The sequence below is a fragment of the Botrytis sinoallii genome (assembly GCF_014898435.1).
Source record: "Botrytis sinoallii strain Bc 23 chromosome Unknown BSIN_004, whole genome shotgun sequence".
Lineage (NCBI taxonomy): Eukaryota > Fungi > Ascomycota > Leotiomycetes > Helotiales > Sclerotiniaceae > Botrytis > Botrytis sinoallii.
Window position 1 is genome coordinate 955,090 of NW_024066031.1, and position 20,092 is coordinate 975,181.

The 20,092-nt window shown below is 42.2% G+C and overlaps 4 protein-coding genes across 4 annotated transcripts; 3 read left to right on the plus strand and 1 right to left on the minus strand.

Moving 5' to 3' along the window:
- Window positions 1-3,646: 3,646 nt before the first annotated feature.
- EAF02_002793 (uncharacterized protein) lies at window positions 3,647-5,832 on the minus strand (the record flags this gene model as incomplete). Its single annotated transcript, XM_038898841.1, has 5 exons — window positions 3,647-5,195; window positions 5,250-5,463; window positions 5,514-5,537; window positions 5,674-5,742; window positions 5,799-5,832. The coding sequence occupies 5 exons, from the start codon at window positions 5,830-5,832 to the stop codon at window positions 3,647-3,649; spliced, it is 1,890 nt and encodes a 629-aa protein (XP_038761129.1).
- A 1,122-nt stretch (window positions 5,833-6,954) lies between these two features.
- On the plus strand, window positions 6,955-8,027 carry EAF02_002794 (uncharacterized protein). Its single transcript, XM_038898842.1, has 3 exons — window positions 6,955-6,973; window positions 7,028-7,657; window positions 7,709-8,027. The coding sequence occupies exons 2-3, from the start codon at window positions 7,139-7,141 to the stop codon at window positions 7,799-7,801; spliced, it is 612 nt and encodes a 203-aa protein (XP_038761130.1). The 5' UTR covers window positions 6,955-6,973; window positions 7,028-7,138; the 3' UTR covers window positions 7,802-8,027.
- A 581-nt stretch (window positions 8,028-8,608) lies between these two features.
- EAF02_002795 (uncharacterized protein) lies at window positions 8,609-13,640 on the plus strand (the record flags this gene model as incomplete). The annotated part of the gene is made up of 8 exons (XM_038898843.1): window positions 8,609-9,238; window positions 9,322-9,422; window positions 9,513-10,134; window positions 10,191-10,580; window positions 10,694-11,110; window positions 11,220-11,660; window positions 11,710-12,969; window positions 13,020-13,640. The coding sequence occupies 8 exons, from the start codon at window positions 8,609-8,611 to the stop codon at window positions 13,638-13,640; spliced, it is 4,482 nt and encodes a 1,493-aa protein (XP_038761131.1).
- Window positions 13,641-14,759: 1,119 nt separating this feature from the next.
- EAF02_002796 (uncharacterized protein) lies at window positions 14,760-19,786 on the plus strand (the record flags this gene model as incomplete). The annotated part of the gene is made up of 5 exons (XM_038898844.1): window positions 14,760-15,186; window positions 15,235-16,369; window positions 16,430-18,959; window positions 19,067-19,482; window positions 19,732-19,786. 5 exons carry the CDS (start codon window positions 14,760-14,762, stop codon window positions 19,784-19,786), a joined length of 4,563 nt encoding a protein of 1,520 aa, XP_038761132.1.
- Between the last annotated feature and the right edge of the window lie 306 nt (window positions 19,787-20,092).

Below are 20,092 nucleotides of genomic sequence, written 5' to 3' on the forward strand. Positions count from 1 at the left end.
TCTCTTCTCCTTTCATTTCTCGGTCACCGATTTTTCTTACGTTCTCTCTCATTGGTTTCTCGGATCCGGTGACTATGATATACCTAGTAGTAGTATTTCCAAATATACTTGTTTATCCATACTCTATAGAGAAGTAAGAAATTATATCTCTAGATATGTAAGTACCTATATACATATATATCCATACTCTATATCGTATAAGAGAAGTAAGAAACTGTCTAGATATGTAAGTATATATAGACCATACCAAGGTGGTATACTTATCATTACTACCTATACTCATCTCGATCTTCCATTCAATGTTTGATTCTCAATGAATAGGGAGACCTGGTTGAGAATATCTAATTTTGAACTTTTACATGGTTGTATGATGAATACCTAGTAACCTTTTTCATGCGGCTCAAGAGTCATCTACCTAGTACCTACGAGTATATAATATTATAATTACCGATATCTCAGTTTGCTACTTCTTTACCTCATCTCGTCTCACTATATAAACACAAAACCCTACAAAGCATCATATCATTTCAGAGCCTCGTCGATACTGTAACACACACATGTATATATATATACCCATCCACCAAATACAAACCCATCAGCCCCCCAATCACCAATCACCAATCACCATACCTCACAACACCAAGACCACATCCCCACCACTCATGAATTCCACACCAAATCCAAAAATATCACATGTATACCTAGTATATATATACCTATATACCACAAGACGGCTTTCCACTCCTCCTCTGCATCCATTACATTCCACACAAAATCCAAATCTACATCCCAAGATAGATACTAGGAAGGTAGGTATACACTCGATCCATACATAGCCATACAGACAAACAAAGACATCCCTCCACTCCATCCTATCACTCTCTACTTTCACACTTGGCATGGATACATATCTCAATACGATGTATGAATGGATAGACGCATACCTACTATACCTGCAGTACACATGCACACATGCATCTACGAAAACTGTAGTGTAACTTTAGTTTTGGAAACAATTTTGTATGGTGGGAATTGAGATTGGGATTGGGATTGGGATTGGGGTTTCCTTTTTAGAGTGTTGGCTTGGGATGTGGATTATGGATTATGGATTATGGATATGGATTATGGGATGTTTTGTTAGCTCTTGTAATGTGATTGATGTATGCTTTTTCTTATACTCTGTATGATTTAAAACAAGTGTACATATATTGTTGCGATTGTGGTGGGGTTTATGGGTATTTACCGGTGCAGGTGACTGGGCTGGTGTTGATATTTATATTTATATCTTTTCTTTTCTTTCTTTTCGCCTTACTTTACTTGTTGCTGCATGTACTCCAAGCCAAAGCATATCAACGGGTTTCCAACTACCGACTCGGGCCAATATGAACTTGAACTTGGCGTTTCCATCTTCTTTGAAGCTTTTAGCGTTCTAAGATTCTATAGAGATTATATACATACATATATGTACGAGTATACCTAGTACTATTACATATATTCAAACCACCCATCACAACCATCCCATTCTATATACTAGGTATCCTCTATCAACCCCATGAAATCAATCTCCCAGAACAAAAGCAAAGCACAATTTCCATATCTTCATCTTCATCTCCATCTCCATCCCCATCCCCATTCTCATTACCTCACCCACCTCCAAACCTCCCAATGACACACACTCCTTCCCGAATCCCATCCTCTGGATCTCATTACCCCTCCCAATACCAAGACCACCAACATCAATACCAACACCACCTACTTCCAATTCCCATATCCGTCACATACTCCAATGACAATGACATTTTCTTTTTCTTTTTCTCATGCATTGTGCATACCTAATATAATATACCATACACTACCTAGGTAGGTAAATACATCAAAACAAAAAAAGGTGAATATGCACTCAAATCACACTTTCCTAGACAAACCACAAGCTATGCATAAGCGATGAGCCATCGAGTAGTTAAACGTCATATAAGATATTTAGGAGAATAAGGTAAGATTTACATCTCCTCTCTCCAGCTTCTTGCATCATATCATGTCTTCATTCCTAGCTAGCAATGGTTTCCATCTTCTGAAATCTGGTCTTTTATCTCCAGCTTGGAAGTATATTTGTGCGTGTTAAATCTCTTGGAGATGTCTATACTCATATCCGTATCCATACTGATACTCATACCCCAATATCCATCCAATATCGAATATCCATCCAATATCCAATATCCAATATCCATCTAATACCCTAATATCCATCCAACATCAAATATCCCATCACAACCTCACCTCACCTCACCTCACCTCACTCCACCTCACCTCACTTTTAAATCCTGATTCCCGATTCCCGATTCCTGATTCCTAACAGACAGATAAAAAAAAAATAGAATAGAATATGATATAATATACCACAATACAAAATATCCACATTACCAAGTCCACCTATCTACATATCTTTCTCTCTCTCTCTCTCTCTCTCTCCCCCTCACACACACACACACACACACACAAACATACAACCTCTCTCTCATATTCATCTATCCATCCATCCATAGAATACCCTTCTCATTTCGCACCTCTCCATCTCGAAGATCGCTCGTACATCATATCAGATCACAGCAGATCATATCTCGTCAAATTCTCAAACTCCAAACTCCAAACTCCAAACTCCAAATCAACGACCAGTTCCAGCACCATCACCAATAACCACCCTCCATTCATCCCACATATGAACACCATCACCACACCATCTATTCATACCAACACCAACACTAACACCAACACCAATACCAACACCAACCCATTCCAACCCATTCCCCTTCCCATTCCCCTTCCCATTCCCCTTCCCATTCCCCTTCCCATTCCCCTTCCCATTCCCCTTCCCATTCCCCTTCCCATTCCCCTTCCCATTCCCCTTCCCATTCCCACCCCCCCAAAACCTACAATAGTCCACTAAATCATAACAAAACCCATCAGATATCTCCCATCCATCTCCCATCCATCTCCTATCCCTCCCTCCCATACCCGTCCTCTTATTCTTGCAAATCTCCCATCCCAACTTCCACCTCCCATCCCTCTCTCCATCCCCAAACCCCCAGAATCGCGGGGTACATAATCCGGGGTACATATTTCTCCATATCTCTCCATGCCACTCCATACTCCAACCCACTTCCACTTCCACTTCCACTTCCCACTTCCCACTTCCAACCCCATACCTCTAGCTAATCGGTCCTTTAGACCTCACCTACCTAGTAATTAACACATGATTAGCATGTGTTCATACATAGATTTAAGTGGATCTATCTCGGGCTTTCGTTACAAATGCAAATGTTGAATTGGGGTAGATTACTTACTGATTATTGACAACGTCAATAAGAGTGGAGTGGGTATCGAAATCACGAGTTAATTGGGAGGAAGCAATTACAGGATTACAATATGCAAATATCCAGCAGAATTGTAAACTATCCAGTTAAATTAGAAGTGTCATCTCATCTCATCTTGTCTTATATCAATACAATACAATTTCTTAAACGAGAAGAATGATCCATCCCATCATCAAGCCAAAACCTAAGCCGAAACCCCATATCTCCATTCACCGTAATACATCCCATAACAAGTCATTTTCTCAGTCTCAAGTCTCAACCCTAACGAAGTAAACTCATAGTTCCAAAGTAGGTGTGACACCTTTAACTCTTCCAATAACCTGACTAGCAGCATACTTAGGAATAACTTCATCATCATGAAGCATCTCAAATTCCTCAGTAGCATCTCTACCCATGAAATTCATAAGAGCTTGTGGTCCACCTGGATGTTCGTCTAACCAATCCGATACATCCATAACGACACCCTTAACCACAACCCATAAATCTTCTTTCTTGTTGTGTTTGGCAACTTCCTCCATTGTGAATTCCTTTTCTGGAATTTTGAATTCGGATAGTTTAGTTGGCTTGCTAACTTTCCCTGGATCAGATGAGTCTGCTCCATTCTTCATGACTGGACCGGCTGATGTTTGGGATTGTTGAGCTACTTTGTCGCCACTACCAGAAGATTGGCTATCCCACTCAACGGAGATCTTCCCAGGTTGTGATGGATCAATGTGAAGGGAAATTTGACCAAGACGTGATGCAGGACCAAGATTACCCTTGAGAGCATTTTGGAAAAGGTAATTGCTAGCAGAATCACCTGCCACACGTCCGTAGACAACACAACCAAGTAAAGATGATCCACCAAGACGATTGGCACCATGAACACCTCCTGCCAATTCACCACAGGCATAAAGACCTTCAAATGGTTTGCCTTCTTGGTTAAGAATTTGTGCATCTGCGTTAATCTCGATACCACCCATGGTGAAATGAAGAACAGGCTCCATAACAGCAACGTGGAAGTCATCGTCAATATCAACTGGTCCATTGTGGAAAAACTTCTTGCCATATGGATCCTTCTCCTTGCCTTCGGCAATTTTGTTGTATTTCTTGAAGGTTCCTTGAAGATGATCTGGTGTACAACCAATCTCCTTTGCCAATTCCTTACCAGTCATCTTCTTCATGAGACCACGACCAGAGTAATGACGTGTGTGGAAGTCAAGAACATTTGATGCCTTGGAGTTGAGAATAAGACGAACTGGGAATTTTCCCTTGTCCTTTTCTTTCCACATCTCACCGGAGACGTAATCTCTGTGACCAAGTTCGTCACAGAAACGATCACCATCACCATTCAATAGAAGACCTCCCTCTCCACGAAGAGCCTCAGCGGCCAAGAACTTCCACTTAGATCCAGGATCCTTAGGGTCAACAAGACCAGTTGGATGTACCTGAACTTTGTCCATATCGATTCCATTACCACCAATGGCCATGACCATCTTTTGACCATCACCAGTAGCGTGAACACCGTTGGTAGATGCCAAGTCATATGTATCAGGTCTGTGTTTCTTGAGTAGAGATGTTTCTGTGAAATCTGCTGCGTATCCACCAGTGGCCAAAACGACTGGTCCTTCAACAAATGAAGGTTCTCCACCGAATTCATAATTGACACCGGTAATCTTGTTTCCTTCCTTTTTCAGTCCTGTAACTCGTGCCTTCTTGATAATTTGTACACGTTCGGGTTCTGCTTCAGCGAGCTCCTCTAGCCTTTGCATTAAAGCATATGTAATGGCCATACCCGGGAATTTCGCATCGTGTCCACGGTGAGTTCTTGGATGTGAGTGACCACTGAGTCAATTAGTAAATGTCTGAGCGATTAATGTGTATGTAGTCTTTGCTTACCCTAGTCGTGATACGAGAGTCAAATCTAATCCGAATACATCTTGAAGCCATTCAACAGCGGCAGCAGACTTATATGTCAAGACCTTGATCAAATCCGGCCTTGCCTTATCTCTTGCCGATTTCAGTGTGTCATCGTAGAATTGCTTTACACTGTCTTGAATCTTTTGGTCGACTTGAGTTCGAGTAAGTGCTCCATTAATACCGGAGGTAGCCTCTATTTATACATTAGCAAATGATTTGCGAATCAAGAATCGTTTTACTTACTTGTCGAGTTTCCACCAAAGAAGGCTATATGTAGCAGTCAGCATGTGTTGTTGACGATCAACGCGAGAAAGAGTGGCGCAAAGCGTGTCTCGCCATTCAGACCGATCTTTGGTTGAAAGTGATGTGAAGTGTATTAAACACTATCGCGAGTTCAACTTACCTTGTTTATCTAGAACAACGACGTTGCCACCAGCCAGGTAAATGGTATGTGCAGCACTCAAGCCAGATACTACAGTCAATATTAGCTTCAGTACACTTTCAAAGGACAAAGGTAATCAAACATACGACCACCGCCAACGACAATTACTCTAGGTGCCATTTTAATTAGAATTGTGTGTAGAGAAGATGATGAGAGGGTAAAAAATGTCTTGAGAAAGAGAGTTTAGAGGATAAATAATAGAAAGAATCTTAGAGAATGGGTTGTTGGGGGTTAAATGTAATAGCGCTCTCGTCTCTCCGCTGGAATGGGTGCCGAGGCATTACGGGTCCAAGTTTTAGCTTGGAGCTAAGGTGCTAAGCAAGAAAAGTAAGTTCCTGATTCGCTCAGAATCTCTCAAATGTTTATGTCAGCATACGGAACTGGGGAAAATTTATGGGGTTTGAACGGTCAAAATTTCCGGAAACGATGTTGATATAATGATTTGACGGGGTTCAATATAGTTCGAACTTGAAGTGGTCTAATGTAAAGTCCGCAGACAAAAATGAAAACAGCAACATAATTTTAGAAAGTCTAGATAGACATATTCGTTCTCATAACGTTGGTGACACTCGGATACTTAGACATTGTTTGAAATCGGCCTGTAACGATATCACGAGTCAGATTACAATGCTACAAAGAGAAGAGGCGGGTATCGAGCATGTGAAAGCCGGTCGGAGCTAAGCCCCACAAAATCAATGTTAAGGTTACTACAGGTTTTCAATGCATCAGATGATTTGATCTCAGGTCATTTTGTTCCTTTCAGCAGGAATATCGAGAAATTTTGATTGAAAGAGTTATTAACATGTGAAAGAAGTTGTGTGTTGCTAGTTTGCCTATATATCCGAGTAGTTGACTGAGCCGAGTGAATACATTCACTATTAAAGGGGTACACTTAAAGAGGAGTAGGTTGTTGTTTACTTTACTTGACAGTTCCAACTCAATTGATGTAGATATGCGTACTTGGTATTAACCATAAACTAAGCTAATCGTAACTTCTATATGATCATCTCAACGGCTCTATATACTTCAGATATTCCATTCAATCTATCTAGGCGAGTTAGGCTATTTGCTAGAAAATCGGTGTGGTCTGGACATTCTTGCATCTTGAGGTTTCAGAGTACTGGGGCCTTCCTTTTCAAAGTTACTTTGTAGATGACTTATTAGGCTTTACTGGCTTTTGTGAACTCTGATGATACAAATTGATGGGAAGTAGCGATATATCCCTCTGCTGCCGTATGATATAGGTTGAAATCGAAGAAAGGTATCTGATCACGTGTTAACTCTGCTAGTTGATGTGGGCTGAAGAAGCGGGCAGAGACGATCGACCGTACTCCGTATGCTAATTCGTCATCCCGCATTTCTATATCAAGATATCAAGATTTGGGTAAAATAACAAAATCCATCAATAAAAAAAAGTAATAATAAGATGAAATACACGTCCTCAATATCATTTCTTTTGACGGTATTCTTCGCTGCTACGATTTCAGGTAAAGATATACAAGGACCTCTGTCAGACAACAATCTTGGTCCCGCGATGCCTCCTAAATCAGAACCCTCTTCTGATCCCGTCGGTGGAGGTGACACAATCATTCTATCGGATGTTCTAGGCAGAGATCGAAGCATCAATATATTCGCTGGATTTACAAGAGATATAGCACCCATAAGTCAGCGATTTGCTGATGGTGGCCAAAACACAACCATTCTTGCCCCAGTCAACAGTTGTATAATGGCTCTGCCTCGAAAGCCATGGGAAGACCCAGAAGATTATGATAAGCTTGGAGCCAATGCATATGAGGGTAAAGATGGAGAAGAGAGGGCCCATAGGAATCTGCGGAGATTTGTGGAAGCTCACATCGTCCCTGCGAGTCCATGGAAGGAAGGTGAGAAAATAAAGACTTTGGTTGGAAATGAGGTCTGGTGGGAGAATAAGGACGGAGTGAAACGAGTGAGTTTTATTATGAAACATGTAGTCCATACTTACTGACCTCTTTCGTAGTTGCAACCTGGAAATATTGAGGTCTCAAGCACAACAGGTGATGTTCACAACGGGCAAGTCTGGATATTGAAGAATGTCAGAAACTACGCATAGAAACTGCTTGGACATTACTTGCAGAGATTGGCTTTACTTGGACTTGGGAATCCAAGTGTTAGTGAATTCGACTGGGCACATACATAAGGGGGTTTGCCCTTGACGTCGCATATCATAATAATAATAAATATTCTGTCTTCGAAATGTCCACGTGCGTTACACAATGATGATTACATCATTCGCACCCTGAAAATTGTCAAAGAACATTGGAATATCGAATCGATCAATAGTGTCTCCATAATAGCTTGATCTTGCAATGAATGGAATGTGCTTCAGTGAATACCTACACATGATATGTCAAATATCAGTGGGCCTACCGAATAAAGAATTGACAGCCTCGCCTTCCCTACCTAGTTTTACTCAGCCTTGAAGCATTAGCGGTAATCGCCGGCACGCTAAGGGAAATCATCATTGCGATCATTTGGAAATTCTCATAACTCAGTGTCGACATCTCGCTTGCTATTCGTTTTGATTGATGAATCTAGAGGGACAGTGAGTTATTACAATAGAGATATATCTCTGAATCATACTGGAAATTAGATTCACTTCTATGGAACGGCATTAGTGGTTTTTACTCCATTGCGCCGGAGCATAAAGCCTTGCGCGTACTTGCAAGCTACTTGGTCAGTACCTCCTCATTCATTGTTGAGTCAAGATTCACTTCACATTCATGATCAGAATTAGAGCTAGTGATATGACATGTCAAAACTCTTCATTTATAAATGAGCTAACATCTACTACTATTCGAAGTTAGCTTATCGAGAGAATCAATCGAGAATCAAATCAGCCAACTAGAAACAAAACGTTATGAATAATCAACCGCATAACGGACCCCCAAACTTCGATCGAGATCGAGATATGGAAGAACAACTCAGACAACGTGCTTTACAGCATAAGCAGGAAGAGATCACGGCGCAGCGCGAGCGCGAGCTTGAGAGGCAAGAAAGAGATCGACAACACAGAGAACAAACATATCAACCAGCACCTCCTCATCAGAGCAACACCGGTAGCATACCCTTACATCAACCTGTTGCGAACCGGGCAACTACAGCAATGCATAGTCCAGGAGGGATTCTTGCTACGCATGGTACTCCATTAGGAGCTCCAAGCGGACCTGTGAACGCCTTTGGTGGACCGCTTCATAATGATGCAGCACGCACTTTGCAACATCATGCTCAAAACTCCGCGCAGCAACCCCTCCAGCAATCCATATTTGGCTCCGAGCCTATCTTCAGCCGTGGTTCGGGTGGCCCCCAGTCAAATGTGCCACTTGGAGTACCAGATGTTGGCTTTGGCAGGCCACAACTAGTTCCACGAGAGACGACTCAACAGGAAGTAGCAGCCGCAAGGTTGATGCCATTCACACCTGTTACACCTGGTCATCAGATGCCTGGGCCAGCTGGTCTGACACAAGTTGGCCAACAGCCAATTCTTAATGTAAGTTTTCAGTGAAAATTGTCTATGTTGCCCATGCGTGCTTGGGTATATCAAAGCTATGACGCAAGTCTAATTCCTTATAGGATGCTCTTAGTTATCTCGACCAAGTCAAAGTTCAGTTTTCAGATCAACCTGACGTTTATAATCGGTTTCTTGATATCATGAAAGACTTCAAAAGTCAAGCGTAAGCTATATTTACTTTACCAGCCTTGCACATCAGATTTTGTTGCAATAGCATGTCCTATCCATATTCTAACTCATAGCTCACTTTTAGAATCGATACTCCTGGTGTTATCAATCGGGTTTCCGAACTCTTTGCAGGTCATCCAAATTTGATTCAAGGCTTCAATACATTTCTACCACCTGGATATAGAATTGAGTGCGGTGCCGACAATAATCCAAATACAATTAGAGTCACGACTCCAATGGGAACAACTGTTCAATCAATTCCTGGAGCTGGTCGTGTACTTGGGGAAACTGTAGTTAGCCACGGCAGCGGCGCAAACGGCTTTTACAATCCTCAACGTCCAGGAAATTGGCAGCAACAACCACAACATAGCATCGAAAGTCCAGAAGCCGTGTTTAGTCCACCTCACCAGAATGCTACGGTTCCTTATGGTCACAATCAAGCGCAAATTGGACCATACGACGCACAAACGCAAGCGCAAGCAGCAGCAGCAGCCGCCGCGGCCGCAGCTCATCAACAACAGCAGCGGGGTGTTTCTCAATTGACTAACGCTGTCAGTGCAACTTTAGGTCAACCACCGAGAAACACGCAAACCCCAACGCCGGGCGGTAGCTCTGGTAATCTGAACGGTTCCAGTGCGCAAGCGGGCATGGAAAAGCGTGGCCCGGTTGAGTTTAATCATGCAATAAGCTATGTTAACAAAATTAAGGTATGAATTAATGATCATTTCAATTGTCTTGAAAATATACTGATCATTTACCCTAGAACCGTTTCCAAGACAAACCTGAAATTTATAAACAGTTTCTCGAAATTCTCCAAACATACCAACGCGAATCTAAACCTATTCAGGACGTTTATAGTCAGGTAACTACCTTGTTTGGTACGGCGCCAGATCTTCTTGAAGATTTCAAACAATTTCTTCCCGAATCAGCTGCACAAGCAAAGGCTGCGAAGGAGGCCGCGGAGGAAGCAACAGCAATGCCAGATTCTTCTCAAAGTGCTCAACTTGGAAATAGAGGTCCTACAGGAGATCCCAAACTCCCAATTATGGGAAACTTTCCCATCCCTGTATCTACTAATGGCAAAACAGAAAAAAAGCGCAAGCCTCTCACTCAAGGAACCAATTCGCAAATGGGTAATGGAGGAGAAGGCTCTGTTCGTGGCGCTGGCCAACAACAACCCAACAAGGGTAATTTAGGCTTCAAGCTATTCTTTTAAAAAAAATCATTATTTATTGAGATATTTACTTAATACTTTGATTTGTATAGCGATCGAAAACCCATCATAACAGTAAACCACAAGCTGCTGATGCAGCTGCGGTATCTCCGACCTTAACGCCAATCGTACCCGAACCACTTCCTCCTGCATCGATGTCTGCCGCGAGTTCTGAAGAATTGGCTTTCTTCGATCGCGTGAAGAAATATATTGGCAATAAGTCCACTATGAATGAGTTTTTGAAGCTCTGTAACCTTTTCTCACAAGACTTGATAGATCGAAACGTCCTCGTATTCAAAGTTCATAATTTCATTGGTGGAAGTGCGGACCTGATGAATTGGTTTAAAGCCTTTGTTAATTATGAAGGCGTCGACGAGGTCATCGATAATCGCCCAAAGGCTCCGACAGGAAGAGTTGCGTTGAGTAATTGTCGAGGCTTGGGGCCAAGTTATCGCTTGTTACCGAAAAGAGCAAGTTTTCCTCTCCCTCAATACTTCTAGCTTCAAAATTTTCATCCATCATTTCCCAGAGAGTGAACATGCTTGTTAGACCAGAGCACTTTGCTAATACCAATAATAGGAACGATTGAAGCCTTGTAGTGGTCGAGATGAGATGTGCCAAGCCGTTCTTAACGATGACTGGGCTTCGCATCCCACATGGGCATCAGAAGATTCGGGTTTCGTAGCTCATCGAAAGAATATTTTCGAGGAAGGTCTTCACCGCATCGAAGAAGAACGTCACGATTACGATTTCAACATTGAATGTAACGCCAAAGTAATACAACTTCTTGAACCAATCGCACAGCAGATCGTTGCCATGGATCCAGCTGAGAGGCAGAACTTTCGCATGCCCAACACTGCTGGTCCAAACCAAGCTATTTACAAGCGTGTATTGAAGAAAATTTATGGTGCAGAGAAAGGTCCACAAGTCGTTACCGATCTAATTCAAGATCCTTGCGCTGTGTTACCTGTAATTTTAGCACGACTCAAGCAGAAGGATGAAGAATGGACCTTTACTAGAGTGAGTATCCTATATTCCAGCAATGTAGCATCGCTAATATAAGTATCAGCGTGAATGGAATCCTGTCTGGGGTGCACAAGGTGGTGTTATGTACCTGAAAAGTCTTGACCACATGGGCATTCACGTCAAGCAAGCCGACAAGAAGCATTTTGCTGCAAAGCATTTAGTGGATTCTATTAAGACCAAACACGAAGAACAGCGACGCCTTAGAAGTTCGAGAGGTCCCACGCCAAAATATCAGTACTCCTACCAATTTGCTGATCAAGAGGTCATCTGCCAGCTTTTACATATCATGATTGTCTATGCCTGCAATGCAAGCCAACACAGTAGTTCCGAGCGTCGACGCATTGCGGACTTCTTTGAGAAGTTTGTATCTACATTCTTTGACTTACCTGAGGATCTTGTTGCACTTCACACTGCTGACATTGATCGTGGAACTCCTGATGATGATTACGAAGATATTACCCCGGCTGAGCTTTCTAATGGCCGAGGCAGGCGACCAGTAAATGGAAAGAAAGCAGACCTACGACGAGGAGTACTTGATAAAGGTCGCAATGGCACAAGAGGCCGGGGACAGAAGGAAGACAGCGCTACTGGCAGTAAAGAATCTACACCAGATGTTGATTCTAATGTGGATGAAGAAGTCAACGAAGCAGCTGAAGATAGAACTATCACTGAAGTCACTAACGAGCGTTGGGCTGCTGTGCCAGGTGCAGTTGCTGTCCAAGGAACAAAACCTCTTGAATCTGACGACTTGGAAATGAAAGCGGATCAACCATTTCAACGCGATTGGTATAATCTGTACTGCAACCAAACCATTTTTGTATTCTTCAGCGTTTTCCAAACTCTTTATCAAAGACTCAAGGACATTAAAGATGCAGAGAGCTCTGCGAGAGCAGAAATGGAACGTGCAAAGAGTGGCAAACCTGCAAAACAAATTGGTTTGCTAAGCGACAGAACGGATGATTTTACTAGTATCGAAGATGGCGAGTCTTGCTTCTCAAAAGTCCTGAGCATTGTCGAAAAATTTATCAAGAGCGAATATGATGACACTAAATACCAAGACTACCTCCGACGTTACTACTTGCAGACAGGATGGAAGATATACACCATAAGCGACCTTCTTAAGACTCTTTGTCGCCTTGGCTCCACCTGCTCATCTCCCGATGCCAAGGAGAAGACTCCGGATCTCATTGAACAATTTTTACGCAACAGAGAGTCGAAAGAAACATCTTATAATATTGAGATTAATTTACGGAAACAAGCCGATAAATACATCAAAGATTCAGAATTATTCTTGATCAGATGGGTAAGCAATTCTTGGTTCCATTTCACAAGTATCTGCTAACAAGATATCAGTACCCCAAAAAGAATGAAGCGACATCACAGTGGGTCCATCGAGACGAAACTACATTCGATCTTGATATAATGCAACGAAAAGAGCGTTGGCAATATTATACATCTTCTTATGTTCGTATTGAACCGACCGAAGGCGTCCCCCGTAGACTTCTTCGCAAGAGCCTCCTTACCCGCAATTTACCATCAGGAGATACAGATTCTGAAGATGGTTCTAATCAACGTAAACCTCTTGTTTGGGGCGAGGATCTAACGCTCAGAATCTGCGTCAATAGTTACAAGATCATCTACAAGGAACCCGGCGTGGAATATTTCATTTATGCCGATAAAGCTCTAGGCGGGGGTGAAGAGGGTGAGACTAGACAAAGGTTGAAGAAGGTTGAGGAATCAAGAAACCAAAGATTTCATGAGAAATTTGGAATGAATAATCGATGGATGAAGGAAAAGAGCCACGAAGAAGTTAGTAGGATCAATCAAGAATTTAGAAAATGGGTCAATGAGGGTGTTCTTCCCTCAACACAGGCTGCTGGCAGTGGCAATGTCGTTTCTGGGGCTACATCAGCAGCACCTACTGCGTCAACGGCCACAGCAGCCGTTGATAACGAGGTAGATATGGCTGATTAAGTTCAGAAGGCATTTGTTTTCAAGATGGGCTGGATATGGGAGGAGTTTGGGAATGGGTTTCGTAACGACATTCTCTTTTCAGTTTTTTATTTTTTCGTTCCTTTGGTAAATCTCAAAGAGCTTGAAATTCTTCAATCACGTGGCTGTCATGGATTCATTTGCGAAAGGTGGCATGGAATCTACAAGCGGACTGAGGTATTGGACTTACTAAGGTATCTAGTAGTCTCTCTCGCTTCTATTTTTAGGTAGTAAAAACTGGGTGACTTGGGTAGGGTGTGTTTTATATGCTGTATGATAGATAATTAAAGTCTTGAACGGATCCGTAAGTGAGGAATAGTGTGATGGTGTGAGATGTGAATACAGGGTAAGATGTGCATTGAATCATAAAACTGGTTACTTGCCTTATTTGAATTTGCTGCCATCGTGTATCGTAGGAACTTGGCTCAGCCAGGCCGCTAGTGTGGCTATAGAGTATTTTCAGGATAGATTGTCGTGATGGTCAAATGAAATCGCAGATCAAAATGTATTCTTTTCTTGAAGTTGGGGGTCTGATTGAGGTGATTTGATTGAGATGTTGAGAGCAGGCTTAAGCATCTCAATGTTACGAAATAAACAGAACATTAAAATCAGATTGCTTATCCAAACTTGGATTAATAATCAACAATTCAACATTTTCCATTGAAACTTGAATATAAAGATCTAAAAGTTATCTAGATAGTGATTGATAGAAAATCATGAATCTTGTTATATCTTTTAAACGAATTCCTCTCAAAATGCGAGATCGAGTTAGGTGCTTTGGAAGATTTTTTGATTTTGGTGGCTTGGTGTCCCATTTTTACCGTTCACACCAAGGCTATGTGAAAACTTGGTATGCGGCACACATTGAGAACCACAGCAAGTAAATAATGTTGTTTCATACTGGTTTTTTTCGACTGCAACGCTGCATGCAATCGTTTATGGAATGTCCTCGCACCTCTCCTACTTGAATTGGATGGAGGTACGTGTTGCACCGTGCATGCATATATTGGACCTGACTACTTCAGCAATTCATCTTCATACTGAGAACCAATTGTTGTCCCGGGTTACATTAGCGTGGTAATCACACCCTGTTATCTCTTCATGCTGCGTGGCATTTTAATCAACCTCATCAACTATTCTTATGCCGGTAATAATGGGTTTTCAGCTCGGCGGGATGAGGCGAGGGAAAGCCGCCAACTTAATTTTGTGACTTCTTTCTTTGCTCCATTCTCTCTTTTGTCGTCGTGTTTTGGTATCGGAAAACTTCAGCTTTGGTTTATGATGGATCGCAAGGACGAAGCACAAGAATTGCCAGCGGGAGGTGGAGAAGAACATGAAGAGGTTGTAAAGTCGCAAAAAGAAAATACAGAAGAGGATGAGAATGACGATGAGGAGGGTGGCGAAAAGAAAAACGATACCCAGGAAAGTGACGACAAGAAACCTGATGACGAGAAAGTTATGCCTAAGAAATTCTGGATTACGGAACTGCCAGACCCAGAAGATACTGAATTCAGGAAATACACTCATCGTTAGTTATCATCCCATTTATCTCATCTGTACTGAACATCGATTCAAGGCACTCCAGTTGAGGGTACCCATGATTTCTCAATCTACGAGCCGGGGAACAAGCAATGCAGTATGTGGGAGTCACATCCGGATCATGAGTGCTACTCATCGTTTGGAGATGGAGGGACAACAGCAACTGTGAATGCGTTTGGGCAACTCATGCAATTCAGCACTTATCTTGGCCCAGGAAAATCTGGCATGTTTTGTGTAGACCATACATCTATCTCTATTCCCTATTTCGTTCGGAGCAGAGCGAATCAACTGGATCGCATGTCCCGGGCCCGCAATCGAGGCAGGATGACGTACGGTGTATATTTCCCAGATCTGATTCTAGAAGATGATTTGGTCCGGAAATACGTACACTGTAGGTGGCCGCGGTATGAATACGAGAGCGAAAAGGCCAAACTCGTCAACCAATGGATGGTGCATGATGGAGTCGTTTTACAGCAGTGGCGGTTCACTAATCTCGATACTGAAGAAATCTCAACGAAAGTTGTGTTTTCGAAAGACATGCTCATTCGGGATGTGCAGTATCAGGGATGGAGTCTCTTCAAATCTTTTTGGGGTACAAATAACAACCACCACTTCTTGGGACCGGAAAGTTATAGCTGGATATGCTTGCATGGATTATCGGAAGATGACTCAACTAAAACTGGAGAAACTAGGCCAATGGACAATTCTATCGGAGTGATCGTGTCTGTATTCATTGACGGTGTTGCCGTGAAATTCCACTCCAATGAGGAATGGAATTTAACCGTCGAAATTGAACAAACTAAAGAAGTTTTTGTTGCATATAAGTTGGTATATTTAACGTCGGAGATTTTAAATGATTGGAAACAGTTTTTGGTGGAGGCGGATAAAGCGAATGTCAATAATCTGTTATTAAAAGAGTTTGAATCGACGCAATATCGTCCGATACAACTTTCCAGCCTTAGAGATTCCATACCCAATGTCTCTGCTAGTGAAACTACGGCGTGGGATAAGATCAAGAGTAACCTTGACTTCATCTTCCAAAGGCATCTGGAACACATTCTTAACGTTTGCACGATTCCCATTACATCTTACCAGGGTAGCAATGATACGCCTGCTGTAGCCTTGACGTGTGGGGATATGTCAGCTCATCGGATCTGTACTTCAGCTAGTTTGTGAGTTTCTTTTTGCAAGGAATTTACTCGGTTTATGTAGGCTAATGGTCGAATTTCTAGCTTTGCGTTTCTGTTCCTTCTCCAAGCAGACTCTCATCTACGATTAATCGAAGCGCCTGGCGAAATATACGTTTCATCACTTCGAGATAGAATAAAAAAAGTATGCAAAGGACATTTGATATGGCTGAATGACGCAGAGTTATCAGAAGATGGCTTTTTTGAATCCGGCTACGCGATTAGCGGAAAGATATTGAACTACGAAGAGTTGGGAGATAAACCATCAGGTAATCTTCTTACAGATACAGCATTTCAGATCATTAAGGCAGGGGAATTTGCTGAACATTACAGTAAAGATTTTGGAAAAAACGAGGGTCAGCTGGCTCGCAAAGTTGTCAGGCTGATTCATAGCAATTGGATAACGCATCTAGATGAACTCGATGAGAGAGGCAAGTTTGCATGGCCTAGACCTCAACGCGAGGATCTCCGTATCTTCCGCCTAGATGACCATGTCTGGGCTATCAGGGCTCTTAAGATAGCTGAATCCATGATCTCCCTCAAACAATTAGAAGGAGATATCCCGGAACAAACTATTGGGGCTTCAACGAGGCCAACCAAGTCAGTTTTGGCAAAGGAGTATTCTTTCGCCAATACGAAGCGGGAAGTTGTACAACGATTTACCATCCAAAATCCAAACTACCAATCTAAAAAGAGAATGCTAGCTGTGACAAGATCCGTACGGGAATCCAGATTCTTGTTTCATGCGCGAGATAGCGCGCTTTTCTATAATGCCGACCAAGTGGAATGGAGAGGCACTCAATTTATTGAGCTGTTGAAAAACACAATTGACTCGCAACAACATCATGTGGATAATGATGAGTCTGGCTGGGACAATACACTTCGCTATGCTTTAGCCATAATCATGGGTACTGGCGGGTACAAGATTAATGCAAAGTCGTCGTTTGAACTAGTCCATTCATCTATCGATATCCTTTTCCGAAGCTTTAGTTCCAACGGGTTTGTTCCGGGGCAGCTAAATAAGGACACGAAGGAGCAGGCTTTATTCCAACTGAAAGAACACGCAGACTCCTATTATCACGCTAGTTTTGAGATACCCTATATTCTTCTTCAATACGCTACTAAAATATACGGTCTATATGAAACGCAGCTTTCTGAGATGATAGCTTCGGATTTCTTAGCTACTGCAGAACCGATGACCGATCTTGGTAATTCTCAACACACAAAGCTTCAGCGACGTGAGAGTATCTTTGACACAACTCTAGTCTCAATACCGGCAAATGAACAGAATAAACCAGCAAAAGTCGTAGATACTATGAGAGCTCGGACAAATGTTACCATGAAGAAAACAACCCCTTTCAATGACTTGATCGATATGAAAAATATTGTAGACCGTGATGATGAATGGCTATACAATTATCCCTCCATATTTTCGAGAAAGACCACAATCGATTTAAAAGAAGCACTACGGTCCGCAAAATCGAGCGCGAGTTACTCAGAAATTGGTGATGGTGTCATCAGAAAGAAACTTGACAATTTAGAGGGAGATCTTTCTGATGGACTTGCAAGGTGCAATTACTGTTTTGTTGTTGATACAAAAAAAACGAAACATCTCGGGAGAGGGGATGAGCGAGGTGACCTAAGCCTACTATTTCACCGTTACCAGACCTGGGTTACCCTCGGGAGGCCTCGTACTCCAGAGCTAGCCAAGAAACGCTTGATCTGGATGCCTCTGGTTGGTGAGTTTCAAGCTGCTTTGTGCTACTTAGCCACTCCTGAAATATATCAGATGTCGGTCTCCTCATTTTTTGATCGACATGTGAAAAACGAAAGTTATTTCTTTGAAGATACAGCTCTTTTGGCAAATTCATGGGAGACTGAGTTCCATCTGAGTTTCTATTCACTCATCGATTCAGATTCCAATCATGCTGAAGGAATAGCTACTTCATCCATGGAAGAGTTCCCAAGTGGTAATCAAAAAAAGAAGATCGCTCTTGCTTCTATGGGCTTCCGCTTTGATGGCGATATTTTTGATCGATATTGGACTGGTTATTTTTTAGAGAATGTTCCAGGTCTGTACAGAGAGGACCTATTTTATGACACAGACGAAAGCCACCAATCCCTATTCATAAAATCGAACATCAAAGCCTACAGACAAAGAAAAGTACTTGAACTGCAATTCTTTGATCGGATGATAAAACAAATGGTCCGATGCACACAAGAAATATCTTACTCGATTAAAGAGGAGTTGGGAATGAAACAGGGCGCTTTGTCATCTTCCGTTCTGAGCAGTGATGATTATTTTAATTCGAGTGTCCTATGGAACAAATATCAACACATTTTACATGTTATTGAGGAGGAGCTCGAATCTGCAATCCGAGTTATCGAGAAATGGGAGAAGAGAGAGGATGACAGAAAAGGGGAAGAACCTCGCTGGACACGAAATGACGAGACAAAGTATCGCGGTATTATCAACAAACTCAAAAGCTCTACGAAAAGGCAAATTATGGACCTAGATGGTGCATATAGGAATATCAAAACTCTAAGGGAAACTATCGTAAATAGCCAGGACCAAGTAAGAACAGTTTTTTAACTCCCCCCTGAATCTTGTATTTTTCATACGTCACCTTTAATTATGAAAGCTCTCTGAGAACAACTACTGACACACCAAATCTAATAAAGATTCGTAATGACTTGAGCCTTCAAGGGTCCGAGAATATTCGATTCTTCACTTATGTTACTGTCGTTTTCCTGCCTCTTGGGTTTGCAACAGGTATTTTCAGCATGAGCGGTGCGCCAGATGGAAGGGTGCTTGGCGGCATGGCAGCTTGTGCTGTTGTCGCTCTCCTCTTCACGGTACTGGCTTTACTCAACGCTAAACAACTAGCTAAGATCGTGGATGACCTATTCTCTGTGTATCACAAATATTCTCAAGCAAAAATGGAAAGGAGTCTTCTAGTCTACGATAAGAAGAAGCGGCGAAACGCCTCTCAGGACGTTGAAGGAGCTGACAAGAAACATGACGGAGTCAAGCTTAAAGCAAATCCTCATCACAAACAGCGCGAAATGCCCTCAAAGGTTGAGACTTGGATTCTCTTGTTTTGGGTTCACTATTTTAGCATTGAGCTCCCTGCCCGACGAGTCTTACTGGCATCAAACAGCTTGAGATCTAGAAAACCTACATTTTTAACTCTGATACACGTTTTTCTCGGTATCGTATTTCTACCGCTCTTCATCATATCTTGTCTCTTTCAACTTATCATATATAATTTGGCAGACATCATCACAGCAATTTGGGGCAAGTCCTTATGTCCTGAACAAACTCGATTTTCACTAACACGCTACAGAATTCATGGTGTTTCAACTCACTCCATCACCAGAACCGACGAAGGACTCGGATGACAAATACAAGGAGCGCCTGAACATGCTCATACATCCGCCAGATGTAGCTCGTCCTATAAAGCTGCTAGTAAAAAATCTCAAGGAACTACGAGAGGATAGAAAGAAAAGGAAGGAAAAGGAATTGGAAGAGAGAAGGAAAAGGAAGGAAACTCCTGAAGAGAGAAATTCTTACATTGATTCAGAGAATGGAAGCGACAGCTCATAGATTTCTAAATCCTTGTAGTCTCATTACGAACCGCAATTCCTGTGGCAACCAAATTGGTAAAACCACACTCAAACAAGTACATAGTGGCTTAGAAATTTCAC

Coding starts and splice junctions, on each gene's coding strand:
- EAF02_002794 (XM_038898842.1), top strand. CDS start 7,139: ATGAAATACACGTCCTCAATATCATTTCTTTTGACGGTATTCTTCGCT. Junction 7,658..7,708: donor ATAAGGACGGAGTGAAACGA/GTGAGTTTTATT, acceptor CCTCTTTCGTAG/TTGCAACCTGGAAATATTGA.